Source organism: Protopterus annectens, chromosome 2.part0 (assembly GCF_019279795.1).
Source record: "Protopterus annectens isolate FY-2018-M chromosome 2.part0, PAN1.0, whole genome shotgun sequence".
Classification (NCBI taxonomy): domain Eukaryota; kingdom Metazoa; phylum Chordata; order Ceratodontiformes; family Protopteridae; genus Protopterus; species Protopterus annectens.
In genome coordinates, this window is record NC_056728.1 from 1837829343 (window position 1) to 1837852525 (window position 23183).

Below are 23183 nucleotides of genomic sequence, written 5' to 3' on the forward strand. Positions count from 1 at the left end.
TGGATGGTAGCTAACTTGAGGGTCATGACAAAGTTACTGAAAAATAACTTGCTACATATTTTAACTTGCTACATATTTCATGCCTGATCCTCAGAACAGTCTACAATCACTCATTTAATGTCCTACGAGGACTAGCCAGGAAGAACAGAACCAACAGCTTTTTTAAATAAGGAAGGACGAGGTCATATGCCGCCCACAATGTTAACAGTGAGAATCTTAAAACTGGACCTGGTAGTAAACATCAGCCAATGCAGATCTTGCAACAAAGGAGTGCTGTCACAAGAGTGAAAGGTCACAGTCAACAGCCCTGACACAGAATTCTGCATCTTCTGCAGTTGCATTAATCACAGCCTGATGTGAAAGGCACTACAGAAATCTAGGTAAAATAATTTTGTTGTTGTTTAGTCAAATCCAACTCTCCGTGTCCTCAAGGACTTCAGCACACCAAGCCTGTCTGCCAAGAATTGCTTATGATCTTGCAAATTCATATTCATTACTTTACCAGTCTTGGTTTCTTCCAACCCTTCTTTGCTTGCTCTCAATTCTTCCCCAAAGTCAGTGTTTTCTCTAGTGAACTCTGCCTTATTGTTATATAGTCAAAGTATATGAATTTTACTCTTAGGGCCTCCAGTGAATAGTCTGCACTTATATCCTTATATACTGATTTACTAGGCCTTATAGTACATGATCAGGCCCTCTGAATGGCTATTTAACCGAAGCCTCCAAACAGGCTTTGTGCCTCATGAATGAAGAACAGCAACAGTCATCCCTCTGCACAAAATTTAGCCATCTACAGACCCCTACAGACCCATAAGTCTCACTAGTCTCATATGCATAGCCATGGGAAGAATTATCATGGAAATGATCAGTAATGACATAGGAAACCCTGCGGGCAATATACCCAACCAAATTTGGTTCCATCAAGGGCAGGTCATGCTACTCAACCTGCTGGACTTCTTTGAGAAGGTCACCAAAGCATTGGATGAGGGCAAAATGGTTCACACTGCCTACCTTGACCTGGACAAGGCATTTAACACAATACCCGATGTGATGACGTGATTTACTGCCAACTGGGTCAGGGAGACTAGGGCACTGCATGTGTAACATATACCAGCATAGTTAGCTGGAGTTTTGTAAATAGCCCAAGGACAAAAAATTATTTACAAAACTATCACACTGACTTGTACAGATACTTATGTTAAAAATGTATCAACAGTGTTATTATAACTGACTAAATGTTTGTTTAAACACAGAAGTCTATAATTTTTAAATACTGCAACAGATCTTAGAAAAGCTCTGTCTGTACTCTACCAGTCATGTGATCAAATGTGAAGTCATTCTATAACCAGCACTGAGGGGATGGAACTCACAGAACAGCTTGTTTTGTTTTCTTTGGAACCTGATATAAAATCTATGACAGTTATCAAAGTTAGTTGAGTTCAGTTCAGTCTGTTAGAAGCTCGTCACCTTGCCTTGTGGAAGTAAGCAACGCAGCATCTAATCAATCTTGCCTTGCTGTATTAAGCTTGCTAGGTAACCGTTCTTTAGATAATCAGGAATTACAGTGAGATTTAGCCAAGTATTGTTTTTCTGCATCTGCTTGAATCTGTCCAATTGGTGACTAAACTCTGATGTTTATTGCACTTAAATATTCTTGAGAGTACTTGTGCTTATTATAGTGACACTTTGGCCATTCTCTTAAAAGCCTTGCTGCTTGGGTTACACTCTACCAGTATAAGTGTATACCCTTCTAAGAACCTGATAGTGACTGGTGGCAGCATCGTTACCTTACCGTCTGGGCATAAGGGGCCAACAGCTAGTAAATGTGTGTCAGTCTTTCCCAGGAGTATGTGTATGAAAATCAAATACCTATGTGTGGGTCCGTCACTTGGAACTGGTCTTGGGGATATTGTGCTTGATGCAGAGAGCTGCATTTGAAAATACTGAGTAAATCCATCCCTGTTCTTAGTGACAATCTTTCACCCGTGTCAGTGGTGAGAATTGAGGCTCCTTGACTACTGGCCCAAGGTAAAGACATGCCATCACACCCCACTCTGGCACTGCAAACAAACTGATGAGGTTAGATACAAACCCTTCTGTAACCCAGTGGATAGCCAGCTGGCTCACAGACAGGACCCATGAATTTAGAAATAGGGAGTCCACCCCTACAAAGAAGCCAGTCACAAGCGGTGTTCCCTCAGGGATCAGTCCAGGGACCACTCCTTTTTTGGCACTTATTCTCTGAAGTCAAGGTCAACGTCAATGGCCTCTGGCTAAATTTGCAGACAACTGCAAACGAGGAGCACTCATTGAATCTCCCATCATGCAAATGATCTCCAGGAAGGGCTGATACAAACAACTTGTGCCAGAGCCATGGACTAAAACTAAATGCCAACAAATGCATAACAGTATCCTTTGGGAAGTCATCCACCCCTGGTAACTATCATACTGACAAAACACTCCTAAGAGTTGCCCCAGCAGTCAGGGACTTGGGGGACACACAAACAGTAATCTAGCCTTTGACCATCAAGCGTTTACAGTAGTGAGGAAATCATTCTATGTTGTGCTACTTATAAACAAAGGTATGTCATCTAGGGCCAAAGAAGTCATTGTTCCTCTGTATTTGGCATTCATCAGACCTATCACTGAGTACAATGCCCCCTTTGGTATGCACCTAACCAGGCATACCCAACAACTGGAATGTCCACAGAGGTTCTTCACTAAAAGAATACAGGATTTAAGTAACATGTCCTATGCAGACCTCCTCAAAGCCCTATCGTATTATGTTTCCTACAGGCTGCTAAGGGGAGATCCATGCCTGGCATCCAAGGCATTGTTAGTCCCCACTCTGATGGAGCTCCTGTATGTCTGCAAAACCACCACCAAAATTACCAGTTCTAAAGACTAAAACCTTGCCTTTGATATATGCAGGGCCTGCTGGACAGACATGTATGTATCCCAGAGACTACCCCTTCTCTGAAACAGGCTCTCCATCCACGTGAAGCAGAGGTCTTCCCTAATCCAATTCAAGTGTAACCTGGAAAACTGGAAATTCATCCCTGGTTTGGCACCTATGTCTCTAATGAACACTGTAAATGGTTCATCTCCCAGGCCCCTGCTAGTAAATGTTTCACCTCCCAAGCTCCTACTTACACTTATCATGGGTACCAGAACTTGTCAGAGATTTGGGATGCATGGCTAAGCTGAAAAAGGCCCTCTTGTAGTTAGCACAGTAAACACCTCTGAACCTGTGAAACCCTAAAATGTTTTCTCTAATGCCACAGTTCAAAAAGATGGACTTTTCCAGTGGCGCTGTCTTACTTATAGTTAAGTTCTCACAGCCTTATGTTACCACTAGGAAAAATACAGCTTCAATTACATGGACCTCTGCTGAAAATGCAAAGCAATGTCTTTGCTCTTTAAAATCTTATCCAAATTTGTCATAGTTTTCCTTCTAAAATGCATGTAAGTTCATGGCCACAATGTCAGGAACATTAGCAGTATCAGTGGTGCAACAGGTAACACACTTGGCCTTTGTTGCAAAGGGCTGTGGGTTCTATTCCCACACCAGACAGATTATTGACACTGAAGTGCAGCATGGGGGGGGGGGGTTGTCCTTTAGAGGAGACGTTAAACCAAGGCCCCATCTGCTTGAGTTGGGGGTAGCTCAGGTGGATGCAAAACATCCCATGGCACCTATAGTAAAAAGTAGGGGAAGTTCCGATGCCCTGGCCAAATTTCCCCCAATGGTAAAAATAGCACATTGTGTCTCTCCTGAGAAGAGGCTACTAGCCCAGTGGGACTAACCATGATAACAAAGAATAAAGAAATAATGGCCATCTGCAAAAATATTTTGGGTCCAGGATAATAAAATCCATCAATGCCTCTACTTCTTCCCTCATCTATCTACAAAGAATTGACAGGGTTAGATAACTTTCTGATGTTCAGCAATAGCCCAGCTTTATTTCACCTTCATCACCAGGTTCTGAAATTCTTCCTTACTTTCAGCCATTACAGTGGTATCATCTGTGTAACTTAGGTTAATATTTCACCCAGCACTTCTGATTCCAGCACATGATTTATCAAATCCAGACTTCGCTAGATGTATTCACAAAATATAAACTGAATAAGTAGGGTGGCAATATCCTGAACTAGTCAATTCTTCCATATTCTTTTGTAACTGTTGCTTCATGTTTTGCATACAGATCCACCAGACAAATAAGGTGACCTGGTATCCCCATTTCTCTAAGAACTTGCTAAAGATTTCTCAAATTATCAAACAGCTGCACTTGTTTCACATGCTTGCAAGTTAATGCTCAAGATCCTGCAAGCCAGACATCAACAATAGATGGACCAAAACGGCAACATGTTCAAATAGACTTTAGAAGGGGTAGAAGCACAATAGATCAAATTACCAGCATTCACTGGTTAAAGCCCAAAGCAAGAAAGTTCCAGAAAGCTATTTCCTTCTACTTTAACAGCTACTGGTTTGCAAGACAATAGTGCATAAATCATTACTGTAAAGTCCACAAACTTAATAAGGTGCAAGTTCTGGTCCATATTCTTTGGATGGAAAATGATGTCCCTATGACGTCTGACATATGTTTTTTTTCACTGAGTCAAGACAGCCCCAAATAATGTATCTGAGCTAGAAATGTCTGTCCCCCCATATAAGGGTGGAAGGGAAAGGATGCCATAATGGAGATTTATTGATCTTTGCCACTGTTAGCCTCAGCCAGCCACCTACTATCCATTGGAATATACACTCCAAACAGTTTTCAATCAAGAGTGAAAAAAGTCAGATAGAGACTGCACGGTAATGTAGTAGTAAGTAAAGCAGATCTGTGTAAAAATAATACCACCTCTCCCTTGAGATCTCTCCTAAAGGTGTAGCACATCTACAGTGAACACAAGTGCTGCTAATTGTTGAGCTGTGAAGTACCCACACTAACAGAGGACTACTGGAGGAATTACTACTTTCAGGACACCCACTAAGAGTGACCTGAGAGATGTGAGGTAGACCAATTTAGCACTGTGTTATGGAGAGGACAGTGTTGGTGCAGAGGTTTAACGGTAACAGCTAATCGCAAGCTATATTTCCCAGTTCATTTTGATTCCCACAGCCTCTAGCTGCATGACTATATAACCGACGTTCCATTCTGTATATTTACGGATGGGCCACCTCAAATTCTCTCCTTATCTATCTTGTCTTCCACAGACTGATTGCCTGGTCCTAACCTATGAACCACAACATAGTCTGAGATGCTTAATCGGGGCAGCATGGTTCACTTTACCAAAAGAAACTGAGAAATAAGGCAGGGCCAAGATGAAATATAACTTCTGAAATGTTGCAATCAAGAGATCACCAAAAGCTCCAAATAAGGGCTGCCTCACTGCTATGCCTGGAACTAAAGCTAGACTTGAAAGGGACAGAGAGGCCACAACATACCAATTAAAGCTACATTTGCACAAAACCACTACAATTTCTCAACAACCTCAACTGCAAAAAGGAATGTTAGAGGCATGGAACTAATGTCCAACAAGCCAATATTCCTGGATAGTCTTTTTTTGTTTAAATACCTTTACTCTATCATTTGTGACACAGGCAAATTTACATTTATACAAAAGTAATCAAACTGTATTAAAGTAACATTAGCAAACATTATTATTTCATATATATTGTTATATACCACATAACCTATGCTTAACATGTATTATCATATAACCCAAGCAACATTACATAAATTATTCAGTTCTTGCCCCTTTTTTTAAATAAGGAACATCTGTATTAAACCATCACTTATGACATAAGCAATTATACATTTATATAAATGAAAAGAAACACCAATACAATAGGTTCATAGGTTGGTACTAGGCTATTGGCCCTAGGGCCTATACAAGCCTAGCCATAACAATTCCTTGGCTATTTCTTCCCACAGTATTTACTTCCCTGGACCCCTGTCTAGCACAGCGACTGACGTGATCCCCGGGGTGAATTTCCTATCTCCCATCCGATCACCAAGGTTCCTAGTTACAAGCATTTTACATCACAATCCATACTGACACACTCCCAGTTGAAAACATTACACATAACTTACAATCTACCCAATCCTTTTCAGTCAAACATTACATCGCTCATTTAAGCCCTGCCTTCTTTTAAACCTCATTCTTCTCCTGTATGTATTGTTCACACAATTCTTATTTTTTCCTATGCAGTTTGCTCCTACCATTTTTTAAAGATCTCAATTCGTTATTTCATCCCTGTTGTTATATTCACTACTTCTAATAGAGCTGGATTAGATTTTGCTTTCCATTTTCTAGTAACTGCTTTTTTGGCAGCCACCATAATTAGACACAGCAAGGCCTTACCATGTCTAGGAAATTCCGATTCTGTATAGCAGCTCAGAAAAATAATCTCCCTCATCACACCAATCTGCCCACCAGTATAGATTTATGGATAGTTTATTGCCAATGGGGCAACAGAGACCTCTTAAGTAAAGATGGAAAAAAATATCAATGAGCAGTAAACAATTTGAAAAATAACTGCTCTTGGTGAATCAAGGCAGATTTTACTAGCCTTGTTGGAATAGGATCCAGCCCATCAAGATGCAGTGAACTGGTGAAACCACATTCAAGACCACATCAAAGATGACAAACCAAAATTAAATCCAGTAAAAGACTGGACCATTGAAAGAAGATGTACCATAGTGCACCTACAGGAGCATCAAAGGACAGGGACTTCCTGATCTCAACTTATCTGTGTAAAAAAAAAGTGCAGCTTCCTTTTAAGCCATAGGACAGATTGGGCTGCACTATATGTCCATTACATGAAAATGAAAACCAGACAATCTAATGCAGCACAAAATTTAGTGGACAAATAGTCCTCTTACATGAGATTTCTGTTTGGTATATGAAATAATGAGCATCCAAACTAAGCTAATCCTCAGGCAGACAAGTACTCCTTCCACCACCCCAGTCTATGTATGTGCATGGAACACAAATGACCAAGTAAAATATCCAAGATACAAGTCAACTGTGGGCAATGATACAGAATGCAGTGGTTATGGCCACATTAAATGCTGCTGCCAGCAAAGCTAGACTGTCAACACCAGCTCCCTTTAAGAAGTTTTCCATTACACGTATCAAAATGCCACACTCCAAAATTGTCTGAACTGAACCAGCTCAGAATCATGTGGCACGACTGGTGGTTGCCCAAGAGACAGTTTTACCACCAAATCCTTGGTCTCCACACCAAGTACAGCGACTGTTCAAATGTGTGTGCTGTAGTGGTAACTAGCTGAGTGAAACCAAGACTCTGTACAAGACTGAGACATTCCATGGTAAGTTTACCTTTCTAATCACCCACATAGTTATTAAAGTGCACCCTAGACTACTCATCTCAAGCACAAGATCAATGAGGATATCTGAGAACGTCTGCAGAAAATGTCCCAAGTAAATCAATGGCACACTAGTAGGGATATGCAGCTCTCTCTTGCTCAATAATGTACTCAAGGGGTTGGCAGCTCCAACATTCACCACCTCAACATTAAACATCACCACTGATGCTACCCTGAATGGGGCTGTGAACAGCATGGTTTCCTGGAGGAATGGATGCTGCAAAGTGAGGACCAAAATTACAACCCAAACTGGTCTATATGAAAATATTAGGTAAGCAGTTTACAGCAAAAGCAACACAATGCCCAAATTCTTCTGAATTGACCTGGCATTAAAATGAACAGCCCAAGATAAGGCCCAGGGAACAGGCCTGGTTAAACGTTAGACATGATTACGTGACTGGTCACCAAGATCAGGACATGGCACCTCTAAGTCCCCACCCAATGCCTCTGTGATCTCAAACTCCTACATATCAAACATGTTTCAGGCTTGACTAACATCACCAAAACAAAACAGAGCAACAAGGAGTTCTGTCAAGTTGGTGGCTACAAGATGACACAAAAAAACTCAAGATTCTATCTGATGGATCCCAAAGAAAAGCACTGCAGTTCCAATGAGTAATGGGTAACACAGCATCTATGCTTAACCCAAATTATAATTCTGATAAAGATGCAGTTACAGAATGACTGTAAAAGGTTTGTGGGTTTGGTGAATAAATTCAAGATCCACTGGCCATCAAGATGCTTGATGCCCATGAAACCATACAGGAATCTATAGCTGTCCAAACAGTGACCCAGTTCCTTTTCTGACGGTGTAGACCAATGATCTGAGCTTAATTCAGGAAAAAGTTAATGCCACAGTCATGTGGAGTCTGAGATATAAGGCCATCATTTCACAATATGGATACTAATTTTTGTTGAAGATGAATGTCCTCGTGTATTCAAGTCACTTGGGGGCATTCTAATCAAGGTTTTAAAACTTCAACAGGTCATTTAACGTTCTCTATATCAAACAAAAGTATTATTCTAATAAGGATTTCACATACATACATAGAGAGAGAGAGAGAGAGAGAGAGTGTCTTGCTGCATTCTTTCATTGTAATTTAGCCTTAAAGCCTTCAGATTCTCTTCTGAGCTACAAATAAACTTCCACAATCAATCACAGACATCACAATAATTCAAACAGAAGATGAACAAAGCCCTGAATGAAGCTTTTAACAGTTTCTCAGAACTGAAGCACAGACTGCCGCTGATCATAAACTGCATGCAAAAGTCACTGTCATACTCCTCTTTACCCAAGTATTAAGCTCACCAGTTTGTCTCCAGCTACTGAACAAACACACTTATTGCAAATTAAGAAAAACAATGATTTTTGAAGACAAAATTTGGAGCACACACATGATGTGCCCTTCTCAAGTAACAAATCCTACTATGGAACACCCAGTTGCTTATTTGTACTTTCATAAAATTAATACTGCCCTCTCCTTCCTCCTTCTATTGTATAGCCTTGTTTATGGCAAGGGACCACCAGACTGGTTTCCTTCTCTTAGGGAAGTGAGTCTTGGGTTTGCTAGGGATGGCATGATCCATGCATCCTTGTAGTTGCTCAGAGTGCATTTGTAAAGGTTTCTGCATCTTGCGCAGCATTATCCTTTAGCGTGGGGTTGTGAAACTTACCACCTCTGTCTTAAGTAAGGTGAAGTTTGCTTTAGAAAAGTTTTTTACTGTGGATTCCTTAGTTGGGGGTGGTGGTGGGGTGTGGACATCCAGAGTGATTAGTTTATGCCTGATCTAACCACTGATGGGTTGACCTCTGGTGTGAACACCTGTCGCCCATGTTGGTGATGACAAGGTCCAATATGTTTTCACCTCTGGTACGGGAGTTTACCAGCTGATCCAGAGCATTTGAGTTGATAAATTCCAGGAAGTGCTGGACCTGGGAGTTTGTACTTGAGTAGTTTTCCCAGTTAACGGTAGGGTAATTGAAACTGCCCAATATCAGGGTGTTCGGTAGGACCTTCATGTTTTCCAGTGTCTCCAGAAAGGTGGAGTGGTGGCCCTGGGTCATGGAGGGTGATCTGTAGCAGGCCACAATTTGCACTGCAGATTTGCTTGATGTTAGTAGCACATGGATGATTTTGGAGGTAACATGCTGCGCCACTAACCTGGAGGTGTAGGTATACTTGATGAATATGGATACACCCCCTCCTTTTGTGTTTTGGTCCATGTTCTGTGGCCAAAATGTGTGGTATGAGTTGTAGCCCGGTAGTGCTGGGGTGCTCTGTGGAGCCTTGAACCAGGTTTCAGTTACTGCACAGATGTCGACATTCTCCATACTGAGGAGTGCTTCGAGTGCATGCATTTTGAGATTTAAACTCCTAGCGTGGAGTATCAAAACCCTAATTTTTTTATTTGTGCTGCTTACGGAGGTAGGTTTGACTTTTGAGCCTTGCCTAAAAAAGGCACTATGGGGGCAGCAAGAGCCTTGGCCAGTATTTCAAAGCCTAGGGGTGGATAGGTGCAAGCAGTCTCTTGTGAAGCAACGAGGCCTGTCGAGCATGTCGCCCCAGGCTGACAGACACTGGATCCCCTTTGAATGACACCAGAAGCTTAGCCAATTGTTGAAATTGATCATTTTTTTCTTTATACTGCGGTATCATTCTTGGTGAGGGCAGGATGCTACTCAGGGTCATACCCGCCTGGGCTACATGATCAGAGAGGTCCTCCATGTCTCTTTTCATGTAGTCCAGGGAGGTATGTCTCAGGTCATTCACACCAACATGAACAATGACAGTCATATTTGTACTTCTTCTGGAGTGACCAGAGTGCTTGTGTTGTGGCGGATTCTGGCTCCCGACAGGCAGCTAACAGTAACCTTCTTGTCCAGCCTAGTGAGTGGGACCGTCAGTGTACCTGACTATAGAGTCGCATATTATTTGTGTGTTAGGTATGTTATTTTGCCTTAAGGGCTGTGATTGTGTTGCACACTGATTTTGTGTTTTGTGTGTTGTCTGGTTTGTGATGGGAGGTGCAGGTTTTTTGGGTGTCTGCTTTGGAGGTCTGTGATGCTTTTGCAGGTTTTTATTTACAGCCTCAGAGTACGATTTAGTGTATTTATGTGTATTTTTTGCCAGTGCTGGTTTAGTATGTCTATGTGAGGCTGGATGTGTGGTGCAAGTGTTAACCTTCGCCTCATTACTGCTTGTTCCAGTCTTGGGTGGAGAGAGCTTAGCCTCCAATTTAGTTATATAATTGCATCTCTCACATATGTTAATGTTTTGTGGTAGGAGGAGAGGGTTGTCTGTGTACATGAGGCACTTGATACGCAGGTTCATCAGCTGGATTGGAGAGTATACCTGAAATTGCCCTTTGGTCATGTCTGAATAGTAGGGTGAGCTGCTTAGTTGATGAGGGGCGAATAATGAGCCTTGTCTTGCTGGGCAATCAAGTGTCAGGGTATATCAGTGCTTGCTATTAGGTCTGAGCAAGTGCTGGACTGTAGGATGAGAGTCAGACTACTTTCAAGGGAAAAACTGAAGAGGAGACTTGGTGGAGCTGGGATAACTTTAGCCCTAGCTAACCGGCGCTGCCCGGATGCGCAAAACCATGCAAACGTGGTTTTTACAGCAGGGAAATGAAAGAGATAGAGATTAGCCCAAAATGGCCCACAAACTACTAACTTCTGGGCTGGAACCACTCCACCAGGATGGCTGCTCAAAGCTCCCAATATATCACCTTTAACTTTCTAACTATACTATTTCCTTTCCTGTCCTCATCATTTCTGTAATACATCCCTTCACCCATTCCCCTTACCATGTCAAACCATCTCGTACCTCTTTAGTTCTATCGCTCGGCCAAGCTAAGTGTTTCCTAATTTTTTCAGCAGTTTACTTATCCTCTAATCCCTTCACCCCCTTTAATGATTTTGGCAAGCATGAAGCCCTTCTAATACTTAGATGTCCGATGAGAATCCAGGACCAGCGAACAGATTAGCATCAGCTCCCTCTATAATGGGTCATAAGATCATAACACTTGTACCTTATAAGAAAACGATAATAAAAGCAGAGAAACATATAAACTCACCAGTATACAGTACTCCTTTCCAGTTTTTATCGACACAGCAGTAACATCGGCGAGGTCAGCATTACCCAGTAAACGGAAGAAACTGGTCTGACAGTCCTCATGACATGAAAATAGCTTCTTGTCTGTCACAACAAGGCAGCAAGGGATACAAGGTGAGGGAGCCACTCCCTGTGGTATTACCTGCAAGACAAATGCAACAGCAAATGAAAGAAGTAAGTAATTGTGACTTGGACAGACTTTTTTGTGTACCTTATAAGCAAGGATTACTTCACAGCAGCTACATGCAATGTTTTTAGTGAGAAATGTGACCCTTACACGTGGTACTTGTTAAGAAGACAGCTTCAAAGACACTTTGGGAACATTTGTTAATAAAGTGAATCAAGAGAGTCTACATAAACATAGTGTTTGGGATTCCTACAGATATATATATATATATATATATATATATATATATATATATATATATGTAAAGCCATGCATGCTCCAAACTAGCTTATTCGAGGAAGGACAAGGACACAATAATAGCAAAGGTCAAACAGGAAATAAAGATAACAGCATTAACAACACAGGATACACCCTTGATACAAAACCAGACACTTCACCCTCACAACAGAGAAAAGGATATAAAGCTAGCTGAATTCCAGTGAGAATGATTTGTTTTCTCAAACTGCTAGCATTAGTTTGTCTTTTCGGCTTTTCCAGGTTAGGGGTCGCCACAGTGCAACTCCGGTCTGCTAATGATTGGCAGTAGATTTTTATGTTGTTGAGTTGCCTGCCCGATGTTCAACCTTCAGCGAAGGCACGCCCATTCACATATGTCTTTTGGAGGCCACTCGACCGCGGGGAGGACATGCAGACTCCACACAGAAGGCACTCCAGCTGAGAATCGAACAGGAGAACCTCTTGCTGTGAGGCAACAATGCTACCGCTGTACATTCGCGGATTAAACTGCTAGCATTAGTATTTTACTTAATACTTCTTTATCTTTAAACTACTTCTAAATTTTTATTTTTCCATATACTATGATGAAGGATAACATTTTCACCAATATTTTTAGCCCAGGTAAAATAATCTATAAATATTTAAACAGATGAAAAGCTTCTATGGTTTGAAAGGTACTAAATTTTGATCACGCTAAGCATTTGCTTAGTCCTTCAATAGCCAACAGTGAAGTCAGCTAGAGGATATCAAAATGATGGCTTTGGATTACGCTTTAGCCTAAGCCTGCCCTCTTGCTCTCCTAACTTTTCCATTCTGATTTGACTCATGTCTAGATGCACACGAGTTACCCTCCTGCTGATTCTTGCTCTGCCCACAGCACCCACTTTGCTCACACTTCGACAGGCCTTAATGTTTTGTCTTCTACAATTTGAGGCTGAGTTGAAACCAGACACTATGGGTACTCCCCTACATGCCCCCCCCCTTCACAAACAGCACCTACGTTGGTCCTCAATATTCATCTGACAACCATGTACACACTACAAAGGTCTGATCTTTTGTATCAAACTTAGGAATAAACCTTCCTAAGAAGCATGCTAGGACTGAGATCCAAACTGCAAGAGTATCAAGAATACACTTGGGAGCACTGGATAACGTACACCTTTCAAAAACTGTATGAGGTTGCCACACTGTGTGCAGGTGGGGGACATGCAACAGCAGCACCACAGCTAAAGAATGAAAGAACTGTGGCTATGGGGATTGTACTCAGATATTACACACAGCAAATGACCCCTCAAAGTATGACTCTAGAATATCTTAACAGAAGATACCTTGCTTTTACGCTAGAGAAACTATTTCTCTACAGAGAAAAATATCCAGCCCTCACTACATTTAGTTTTCTGAATCTTCTCTCATGCTGTTCAAGATATTATACTCTGGTAAAAGCAGGCAAACTGGAGTTAAATAATGTTGGTTGCTTATGCTGGACCTAATAGCTCTACTCAAAGATACAGCCCGTGACTATCCACAGTCAGAATTAGCTAGTTGTCTTTACATACTTTAAAATCTTGTCTGACAACTTTGTTACTAATATTATAAATGACAAGAAACTATCTTTACTTGCAACATTTACTGTATATACTTTTGATAATCAATATCTGGTTATTGTATTAAAGTCAACAACCTGTAATGTTTTACTGTTGCTGAAACTTTTTATCTCTATTTATCATGTACATGATGTGGAGCTTTTCTCCCCGGGCATCCACTGAAAAAGGACCTGTGTCTCCAGTCGGAATTTCCCGGTAAATAAATAAAATAAATAAAAGAATGAAAAATTCCCCTGAACCACACAGTCTGCCAGCATAAGGAAAAAACCTCCACTACTACAACAAACTGCTAAATCACTGTACCACCAAAATAAACAAAATGTTAACTTCTGTAAAGCCATTAAAACTTGGAGAAGATAAATGTCATATCACAGCCCCGATTCCTATCAGTTTCTTCACTAAAGAATGGAAAATCTTCACAGCATCCAGGGTAACATCTTGTATCAAAACACGCAAATGTAAACCTCACAATACCACCACAGGTAGGTCATAATGTGTTCTTATTTGATTTAAAAGTTCCAATGTTCAGCTGCCAGAATCCAAATTTCTGTTTATTTAAAAGGTAAAATACTACAAAGAACATCTATTGTCATCAAAGTACTAAAATAGACAAACTGAGGGGGGCCTATGGGCGTTAAAACTATCAGTTTATAAACGTATATGTTACGTGGAGTAACCACTCAACACCCTTTCTTCATTACATTAGAAGCCTACCAGTGGTACGTAAATTGGACCTAACACAAAATATATCTGAACCAGGTTTAGTAGGCATGATCTGCCCTTAAAGCCGAACTGGGTCGGGTCAAGTTTTGGAGGTTCCCAATGTCTTTGTTAATGAGTTCCATGATGATGCGCTCCATAGCCTTGCAGACCAGGCTAGTCAGGCTTATGGGGCGATAGTTACCAGGGTCAGTTGTGGCCCCTCCTTTGTGGAGCGGAATAACCGTTGCTGTGCGCCACTCTATGGGCATGTAGCCTGTGGAGAGACTGAGGTTGAACAGTGTGTTTAGGTGGGGGGTTAGTTCATTCTGTAGTTCGTGCAAGATGCAGCTTGGGACACCATCTGGCCCCATTGATGCTGTGCTTTTGGCTTTTGAAAAGGCTGTTTTCACCTGTGCGTCTGTGATTTCCTGGACACTACACTTCTCTGGTATTGTTGTGGGCCCTTTTGGGGGTGAGAGGGGGTTGAAGTTTGCACTGAATCTATCTGCCAGGATGTCGGCAATATCAGTGGGTTCAGTATATTTTGTGCTACTTTGCACTAGATCAGAGCATATCTGCGAGTTTCCACTTAGATTCTTGACATAGCTAAATAAGGCTTTGTGGTTATCTTTCGAATCCTTGGCTATTTTTATTTTGAAGTTAGCCTTGGGAGGATTTTATGAGGGACCTTAGTTTCTTACTGTTACTGATCAGGGATGTCTTTCCTTCTTGGGATTTGCTTTTTTTCTGAACTAGTTTCCTCCTTCTATTGTATAGCCTGTTTATGGCAAGGGACCACCAGACTGGTTTTCTTCTCTTAGGGAAGTGAGTCTTGGGTTTGCTAGGGATGGCACGATCCATGCATCCTTGTAGTTGCTCAGAGTTCATCTGTAAAGGTTTCTGCATCTTGCGCAGCATTATCCTTTAGCGTGGGGGCTGTGAAACTTACCACCTCTGTCTTAAGTAAGGTGAAGTTTGCTTTAGAAAAGTTTTTTACTGTGGATTCCTTAGTTGGGGGTGGTGGTGGGGTGTGGACATCCAGAGTGATTAGTTTATGTCTGATCTAACCACTGATGGGTTGACCTCTGGTGTGAACACCTGTCGCCCATGTTGGTGATGACCAGGTCCAATATGTTTTCACCTCTGGTAGGGGAGTTTACCAGCTGATCCAGAGCATTTGAGTTGATAAATTCCAGGAAGTGCTGGACATGGGAGTTTGTACTTGAGTAGTTTTCCCAGTTAACGGTAGGGTAATTGAAATTGCCCAATATCAGGGTGTTCGGTAGGACCTTCATGTTTTCCAGTGTCTCCAGAAAGGTGGAGTGGTGGTCCTGGGTCATGGAGGGTGATCTGTAGTAGGCCACAACTTGCACTGCAGATTTGCTTGATGTTAGTAGCACATGGATGATTTCGGAGGTAACATGCTGCACCACTAACCTGGAGGTGTAGGTATACTTGATGAATATGGATACACCCCCTCCTTTTGTGTTTTGGTCCATGTTCTGTGGCCAAAATGTGTGGTATGAGTTGTAGCCCGGTAGTGCTGGGGTGCTCTGTGGAGCCTTGAACCAGGTTTCAGTTACTGCACAGATGTCGACATTCTCCATACTGAGGAGTGCTTCGAGCGCATGCATTTTGAGATTTAAACTCCTGGCATTGAGTATCAAAACCCTCATTTTTTTATTTGTGCTGCTTACGGAGGTCGGTTTGACTTTTGAGCCTTGCCTAAAAAAGGCACTATGGGGGCAGCAAGAGCCTTGGCCAGTATTTCAAAGCCTAGGGGTGGATAGGTGCAAGCAGTCTCTTGTGAAGCAACGAGGCCTGTCGAGCATGTCGCCCCAGGCTGACAGACACTGGATCCCCTTTGAATGACACCAGAAGCTTAGCCAATTGTTGAAATTGATCATTTTTTTCTTTATACTGCGGTATCATTCTTGGTGAGGGCAGGATGCTACTCAGAGTCAGGGTCATACCCGCCTGGGCTACATGATCAGAGAGGTCTTCCATGACTCTTTTCATGTAGTCCAGGGAGGTATGTCTCGGGTCATTCACACCAACATGAACAATGACAGTCATATTTGTACTTCTTCTGGAGTGACCCGAGTGCTTGTGTTATGTGGCGGATTCTGGCTCCCGACAGGCAGCTAACAGTAACCTTCTTGTCCAGCCTAGTGAGTGGGACCGTCAGTGTACCTGACTATAGAGTCGCATATTATTAGTGTGTTAGGTATGTTATTTTGCCTTAAGGGCTGTGATTGTGCGGCACACTGATTTTGTGTTTTGTGTGTTGTCTGGTTTGTGACGGGAGGTGCAGGTTTTTTGGCTGTCTGCTTTGGAGGTCTGTGATGCTTTTGCAGGTTTTTATTTACAGCCTCAGAGTATGATTTAGTGTATTTATGTGTATTTTTTGCCAGTGCTGGTTTAGTATGTCTATGTGAAGCTGGATGTGTGGTGCAAGTGTTAACCTTTGCCTCATTACTGCTTGTTCCAGTCTTGGGTAGAGAGAGCTTAGCCTCCAATTTAGTTATATAACTGCATCTCTCACATATGTTAATGTTTTGTGGTAGGAGGAGAGGGTTGTCTGTGTACATGAGGCACTTGATATGCAGGTTCATCAGCTGGACTGGAGAGTATACCTGAAATTGCCCTTTGGTCATGTCTGAATAGTAGGGTGAGCTGCTTAGTTGGTGAGGGGTGAATAATGAGCCTTGTCCTGCTGGGCAATCAAGTGTCAGGGTATATTAGTGCTTGCTATTAGGTCTGAGCAAGTGCTGGACTCTAGGATGAGAGTTAGACTACTTTCAAGGGAAAAACTGAAGAGGAGACTTGGTGGAGCCGGGATAAATTTAGCCCTAGCTAACCGGCACTGCCCAGACGCGCAAAACCATGCAAACGTGGTTTTTACAGAAGGGAAATGAAAGAGATAGAGATTAGCCCAAAATGGCCCACAAACTACTAACTTCTGGGCTGGAACCACTCCTCCAGGGACAGATGGCTGCTCAAAGCTCCCAATATATCACCTTTAACTTTCTAACTATACTATTTCCTTTCCTGTCCTCATCATTTCTGTAAGACATCCCTTCACCCATTCCCCTTACCATGTCAAACCATCTCGTACCTCTTTAGTTCTATCGCTCAGCCATGCTAAGTGTTTCCTAATTTTTTCAGCAGTTTACTTATCCTCTAATCCCTTCACCCCCTTTAATGATTTTGGCAAGCGTGAAGCCCTTCTAATACTCAGATGTCCGATGAGAATCCAGGACCAACGAACCGATTAGTATAATGGATCATAACACTTGCACCTTATAAGAAAACGCTAATAAAAGCAGAGAAACATATAAACTCACCAGTATACAGTACTCCTTTCCAGTTTTTATCGACACAGCAGTAACATCGGCGAGGTCAGCATTACCCAGTAAACGGAAGAAACTGGTCTGACAGTCCTCATGACATGAAAATAGCTTCTTGTCTGTCACAACAAGGCAGCAAGGGATACAAGGTGAGGGAGCCACCCCCTGTGGTATTACCTGCAAGACAAATGCAACAGCAAATGAAAGCAGTAAGTAATTGTGACTTGGACAGACTTTTTTGTGTACCTTATAAGCAAGGATTACTTCACAGCAGCTACATGCAATGTTTTAGTGAGAAATGTGACCCTTACACGTGGTACTTGTTAAGAAGACAGCTTCAAAGACACTTTGGGAACATTTGTTAATAAAGTGCATCAAGAGAGTCTACATAAACATAGTGTTTGGGATTCCTACAGATATATGTATATATATCTATATCTATCTGTATCTACATCTATATATATGTAAAGCCATGCATGCTCCAAACTAGCTTATTCCAGGAAGGACAAGGACACAATAATAGCAAAGGTCAAACAGGAAATAAAGATAACAGCATTAACACAGGATACACCTTTGATACAAAACCGGACACTTCACCCTCACAACAGAGAAAAGGATATAAAGCTAGCTGAATTCCAGTGAGAATGATCTGTTTTCTCAAACTGCGAGCATTAGTTTGTCTTTTCGGCTTTTCCAGGTTAGGGGTCGCCACAGTGCAACTCCGGTCTGCTAATGATTGGCAGTAGATTTTTATGGGGTCAAGTTGCCAGCCCGATGTTCAACCTTCAACGAAGGCACGCCCATTCACACATGTCTTTTGGAGGGCACTCGACCACGGGGAGGACATGCAGACTCCACACAGAAGGCACTCCAGCTGAGAATCGAACAAGAGAACCTCTTGCTGTGAGGCAACAATGCTACCGCTGTACATTCGCGGATTAAACTGCTAGCATTAGTATTTTACTTAATACTTCTTTATCTTTAAACTACTTCTAAATTTTTATTTTTCCATATACTATGATGAAGGATAACATTTTCACCAATATTTTTAGCCCAGGTAAAATAATCTATAAATATTTAAACAGATGAAAAGCTTCTATGGTTTGAAAGGTACTAAATTTTGATCACGCTAAGCATTTGCTTAGTCCTTCAATAGCCAACAGTGAAGTCAGCTAGAGGATATCAAAATGATGGCTTTGGATTACGCTTTAGCCTAAGCCTGCCCTCTTGCTCTCCTAACTTTTCCATTCTGATTTGACTCATGTCTAGATGCACACGAGTTACCCTCCTGCTGATTCTTGCTCTGCCCACAGCACCCACTTTGCTCACACTTCGACAGGCCTTAATCTTTTGTCTTCTACAATTTGAGGCTGAGTTGAAACCAGACACTATGGGTACTCCATACATGCTCCCCCCCCCCTTCACAAACAGCACCTACGTTGGTCCTCAATATTCATCTGACAACCATGTACACACTACAAAGGTCTGATCTTTTGTATCAAACTTAGGAATAAACCTTCCTAAGAAGCATGCTAGGACTGAGATCCAAACTGCAAGAGTATCAAGAATACATCTGGGAGCACTGGATAACATACACCTTTCAAAAACTGTATGAGGTTGCCACACTGTGTGCAGGTGGGGGACATGCAACAGCAGCACCACAGCTAAAGAATGAAAGAACTGTGGCTATGGGGATGTACTCAGATATTACACACAGCAAATGACCCCTCAAAGTATGACTCTAGAATATCTTAACAGAAGATACCTTGCTTTTACACTAGAGAAACTATTTCTCTACAGAGAAAAATATCCAGCCCTCACTACATTTAGTTTTCTGAATCTTCTCTCATGCTGTTCAAGATATTATACTCTGGTAAAAGCAGGCAAACTGGAGTTAAATAATGTTGGTTGCTTATGCTGGACCTAATAGCTCTACTCAAAGATACAGCCCGTGACTATCCACAGTCAGAATTAGCTAGTTGTCTTTACATACTTTAAAATCTTGTCTGACAACTTTATTACTATTATTATAAATGACAAGAAACTATCTTTACTTGCAACATTTACTGTATATACTTTTGATAATCAATATCTGGTTATTGTATTAAAGTCAACAACCTGTAATGTTTTACTATTGCTGCAACTTTTTATCTCTATTTATCATGTACATGATGTGGAGCTTTTCTCCCCGGGCATCCACTGAAAAAGGACCTGGGTCCAGTCGGAATTTCCCGGTAAATAAATAAAATAAATAAAAGAATGAAAAATTCCCTTGAACCACACATTCTGCCAGCATAAGGAAAAAACGTCCACTACTACAACGAACTGCTAAATCACTGTACCACCAAAATAAACAAAATGTTAACTTCTGTAAAGCCATTAAAACTTGGAGAAGATAAATATGTCATATCACAGCCCCGATTCCTATCAGTTTCTTCACTAAAGAATGGAAAATCTTCACAGCATCCAGGGTAACATCTTGTATCAAAACACGCAAATGTAAACCTCACAATACCACCACAGGTAGGTCATAATGTGTTCTTATTTGATTTAAAAGTTCCAATGTTCAGCTGCCAGAATCCAAATTTCTGTTTATTTAAAAGGTAAAATACTACAAAGAACATCTATTGTCATCAAAGTACTAAAATAGACAAACTGAGGGGGGCCTATGGGTGTTAAAACTATCAGTTTATAAACGTATATGTTACATGGAGTAACCACTCAACAACCTTTCTTCATTACATTAGAAGCCTATAAGTGGTATGTAAATTGGACCTAACAAAATATATCTCATACACTATATTCTTTATTATATCATGTCCATATGGGATTCCTTACTGGTTGCCATTCTAGCTGTTAGGACTTCAGTATCTCAAACAAGTATTTTTATTGTACGAGCATATAGATCTTCTGTAACATACACATGGTATTCTTTATTCCATGCCTTATGCGATATTCAAGACTGCTTTGATTTGCTGTTGGACTTAATTACTGCTTCACACTTTTACTGATAAACTTGCCTACTCCTAGGTGAGCCTGTGAAGCCCATCACATATTGGCCTTTGAGAATCCTGGCTGCCATAAACCCATACTATATATCTATGTCTACACGCACACATGCTGACCACTGAAGGAGAGCAGCTGAGCAAGCTGGGAAAAGGAGCCATAATCTGAGAAACGGGGAACACTTTTTTTTTCTAACATTCCCTGGACATGTCCTGTCATGTCCCAGGGCTTGGTGTGCAATGGGTCTTTGTAATGCATGTTCATGCCTCCACATGCCGTGGAATTTAAATGTCCTTGCCTATACTCTGATATCAATCCCTGACAGGGAAGGCAGACTAACTCTAACTAGTAATCCGACCTTCTACTTGGCCTCATTCTACTCTATTACATTTCCCTCCCAATATCTTGGTTGTTTTGCCATTTTTTCCAGTAAATTCTGGCCTCCTCTTGCCCAGCTGACAGGAAAACAGATGCTGACTTTGTGGCAACATGGGTGAAATTCTTGGCTAGGCTTATATCGTCCTATGAAACTATATTCTGTACCTATACTTGCAGCCATCCCTACTGGTAAAATCTTTCTCCATTCCAGAGTTGGCTTAGTTCTTAGAATAAAATCTGCAACTTTATGAAAACAATCTAAATTGTTGTCGTGATTCTTCTCATAGATTTGCATCCAATATCCCACACTCTCCATATTTACTGAACTCCCTCCCTACCTTATCATCCCTTTAAACTTTGAATTATAACCTTCTGTTTGTGTTATGTATATGAACCTTAACCGTACAGCTGTGAAACAACCTTTCAAATTGGGTAATCATAAACCACCACCTTCTACTGGGAGAATCAACTTTTCCCACTAAACTCTACCCTGTTCCCCTCCAAAATAAATTCCTTCAACTTTATTATTGTCCACAACTTCTCCTCTGGGCGATATAAACATGCCTGACTTGTATATAAAACTAAAAGGGCAAACATTTTTTCACTTCTTGCATCTTACTATCCATAAACAAAAAAAAACTAATTTATGACAGAGGCAATCATACTTTTATATAAATGCAAAACAAACCATATTGACATAATCATAATCTTAGTTGCAAGCATTTTATACCTTAAACTATACTGACAATTTTAATTGCAAACATTATGCATCACTTATAATCTATCCAATCACTATCAAACATTAGACAGTTTATTCAAATCCTGCCTTCCTTTAAACCTCATCCCTTCCCTGTATGTATTACTCTCACAATTCCCATTATTTTCCTGTGTAATTTGCTCGCACCCTTTTCTAAATATCAAACAAGTAAAATAGGAGTCACTGGAACCACGAACAGCTGGTAATAAAGTGGTATATTAGACTCAAACAACTTTTAAAAATGCTAGTAAAAACGTTCATCTTAAACAAGGCTTCTTCAGGCATGTTTGTTTGTCTTTTCGGCTTTTCCCGGTTAGGGGTCGCCATAGCGGAACTCCGGTCCGCTAATAATTGGCAGTAGATTTTTTATGGTGCCAAGTTGCCAGCGAAGGCACACCCATTCACGCATGTGTTTCGGAGGCCACTCGACCGCAGGGAGGACATGCAGACTCCACACAGAAGGCACTCCAGCCGTGAATCGAACAGAACCACCTCTTGCTGTGAGGCAACAACGCTACTGCTGTACCACCGCGGCTTCCATGCAAACAAAAAATAGCATATACCACTTATACAATATCAAAGTGGGTCACGTGATGACAATCAGGCTCATTTGTGTTTCTCTTTCAATAAAGGCTGTAAAGATACATAGCCATTCAAACCAGGTAAAATATGTGCCGCTACGTGTAAAATCCAATTAAATTCTTCTTCATTTGTTTTTATTTTTGTAGTCACTGGATTTACTTGCATACTGAATGTATTTTTCTGCCTCTTTTCTAAATATCCTAATTCCAGTTGTTTTATCTCCGTTACTATATTCACTAATTCTAGCACAGCTGGTTTAGACTTTGATTTCCAATTTCTAGTAATTGTTTTTTTTTTTTTTTTTTTGGCGGACACCTTAATTAGACTCAGCAAGGACTTAATTTGTCTAGGCAATTCCAATTCTGTATCATAGCTCAGAAAAATAACTTCCCTAGTTACATCAGTTTGTTAACCCAGTATCTCAGATAGAGTTGTCTACAGGGAATCTTTGAAGTCTGACAACTCATTAAAGTCCTAGAAAATATGTTCACAATTACCTTTCTTCCCATCCCACCTCCAACATTTGCTGTCTACATGAAGAAAACTTCCCTGAAGTCTATTTAGGGTATAAAAACATCTATGAAAGCATTTCCAAGCAAAAATCCCAAATCATCTAGATTTTGTTGCATATTTGGAGATAAACATATATCCCCCATAGTTTCTTTGTGACTTGCTTACCCAATCTCTCTTCCCAATCATTTCTAAACTCCTCTGATTGATTCTTACAGTTATCATGCAATATTTTATATACTCTACTAATTATTCCTTTGACAGCAGCTTCTGTTCCAAATTTTACTAAAAACTCCACCAGTGCCGGTCTTTCATTTAGGACCCCCTATTTCTTTCTCTTATACTCTGATATCAATCCTTGATAAGGAAGGCACTC

General features: G+C 41.1%; 1 protein-coding gene across 2 annotated transcripts in view; it reads right to left on the reverse strand.

The window, feature by feature from the left end:
- Positions 1-23183, reverse strand: part of PLEKHM2 (pleckstrin homology and RUN domain containing M2) — a 1089177-nt gene that overhangs the window by 40345 nt on the left and 1025649 nt on the right. For both annotated transcript variants that reach the window (XM_044061870.1, XM_044061869.1), the window contains one exon: positions 11478-11657. In XM_044061870.1, the coding sequence (XP_043917805.1) occupies positions 11478-11657 (180 nt within the window). The remainder of the gene's footprint in view (positions 1-11477; positions 11658-23183) is intronic.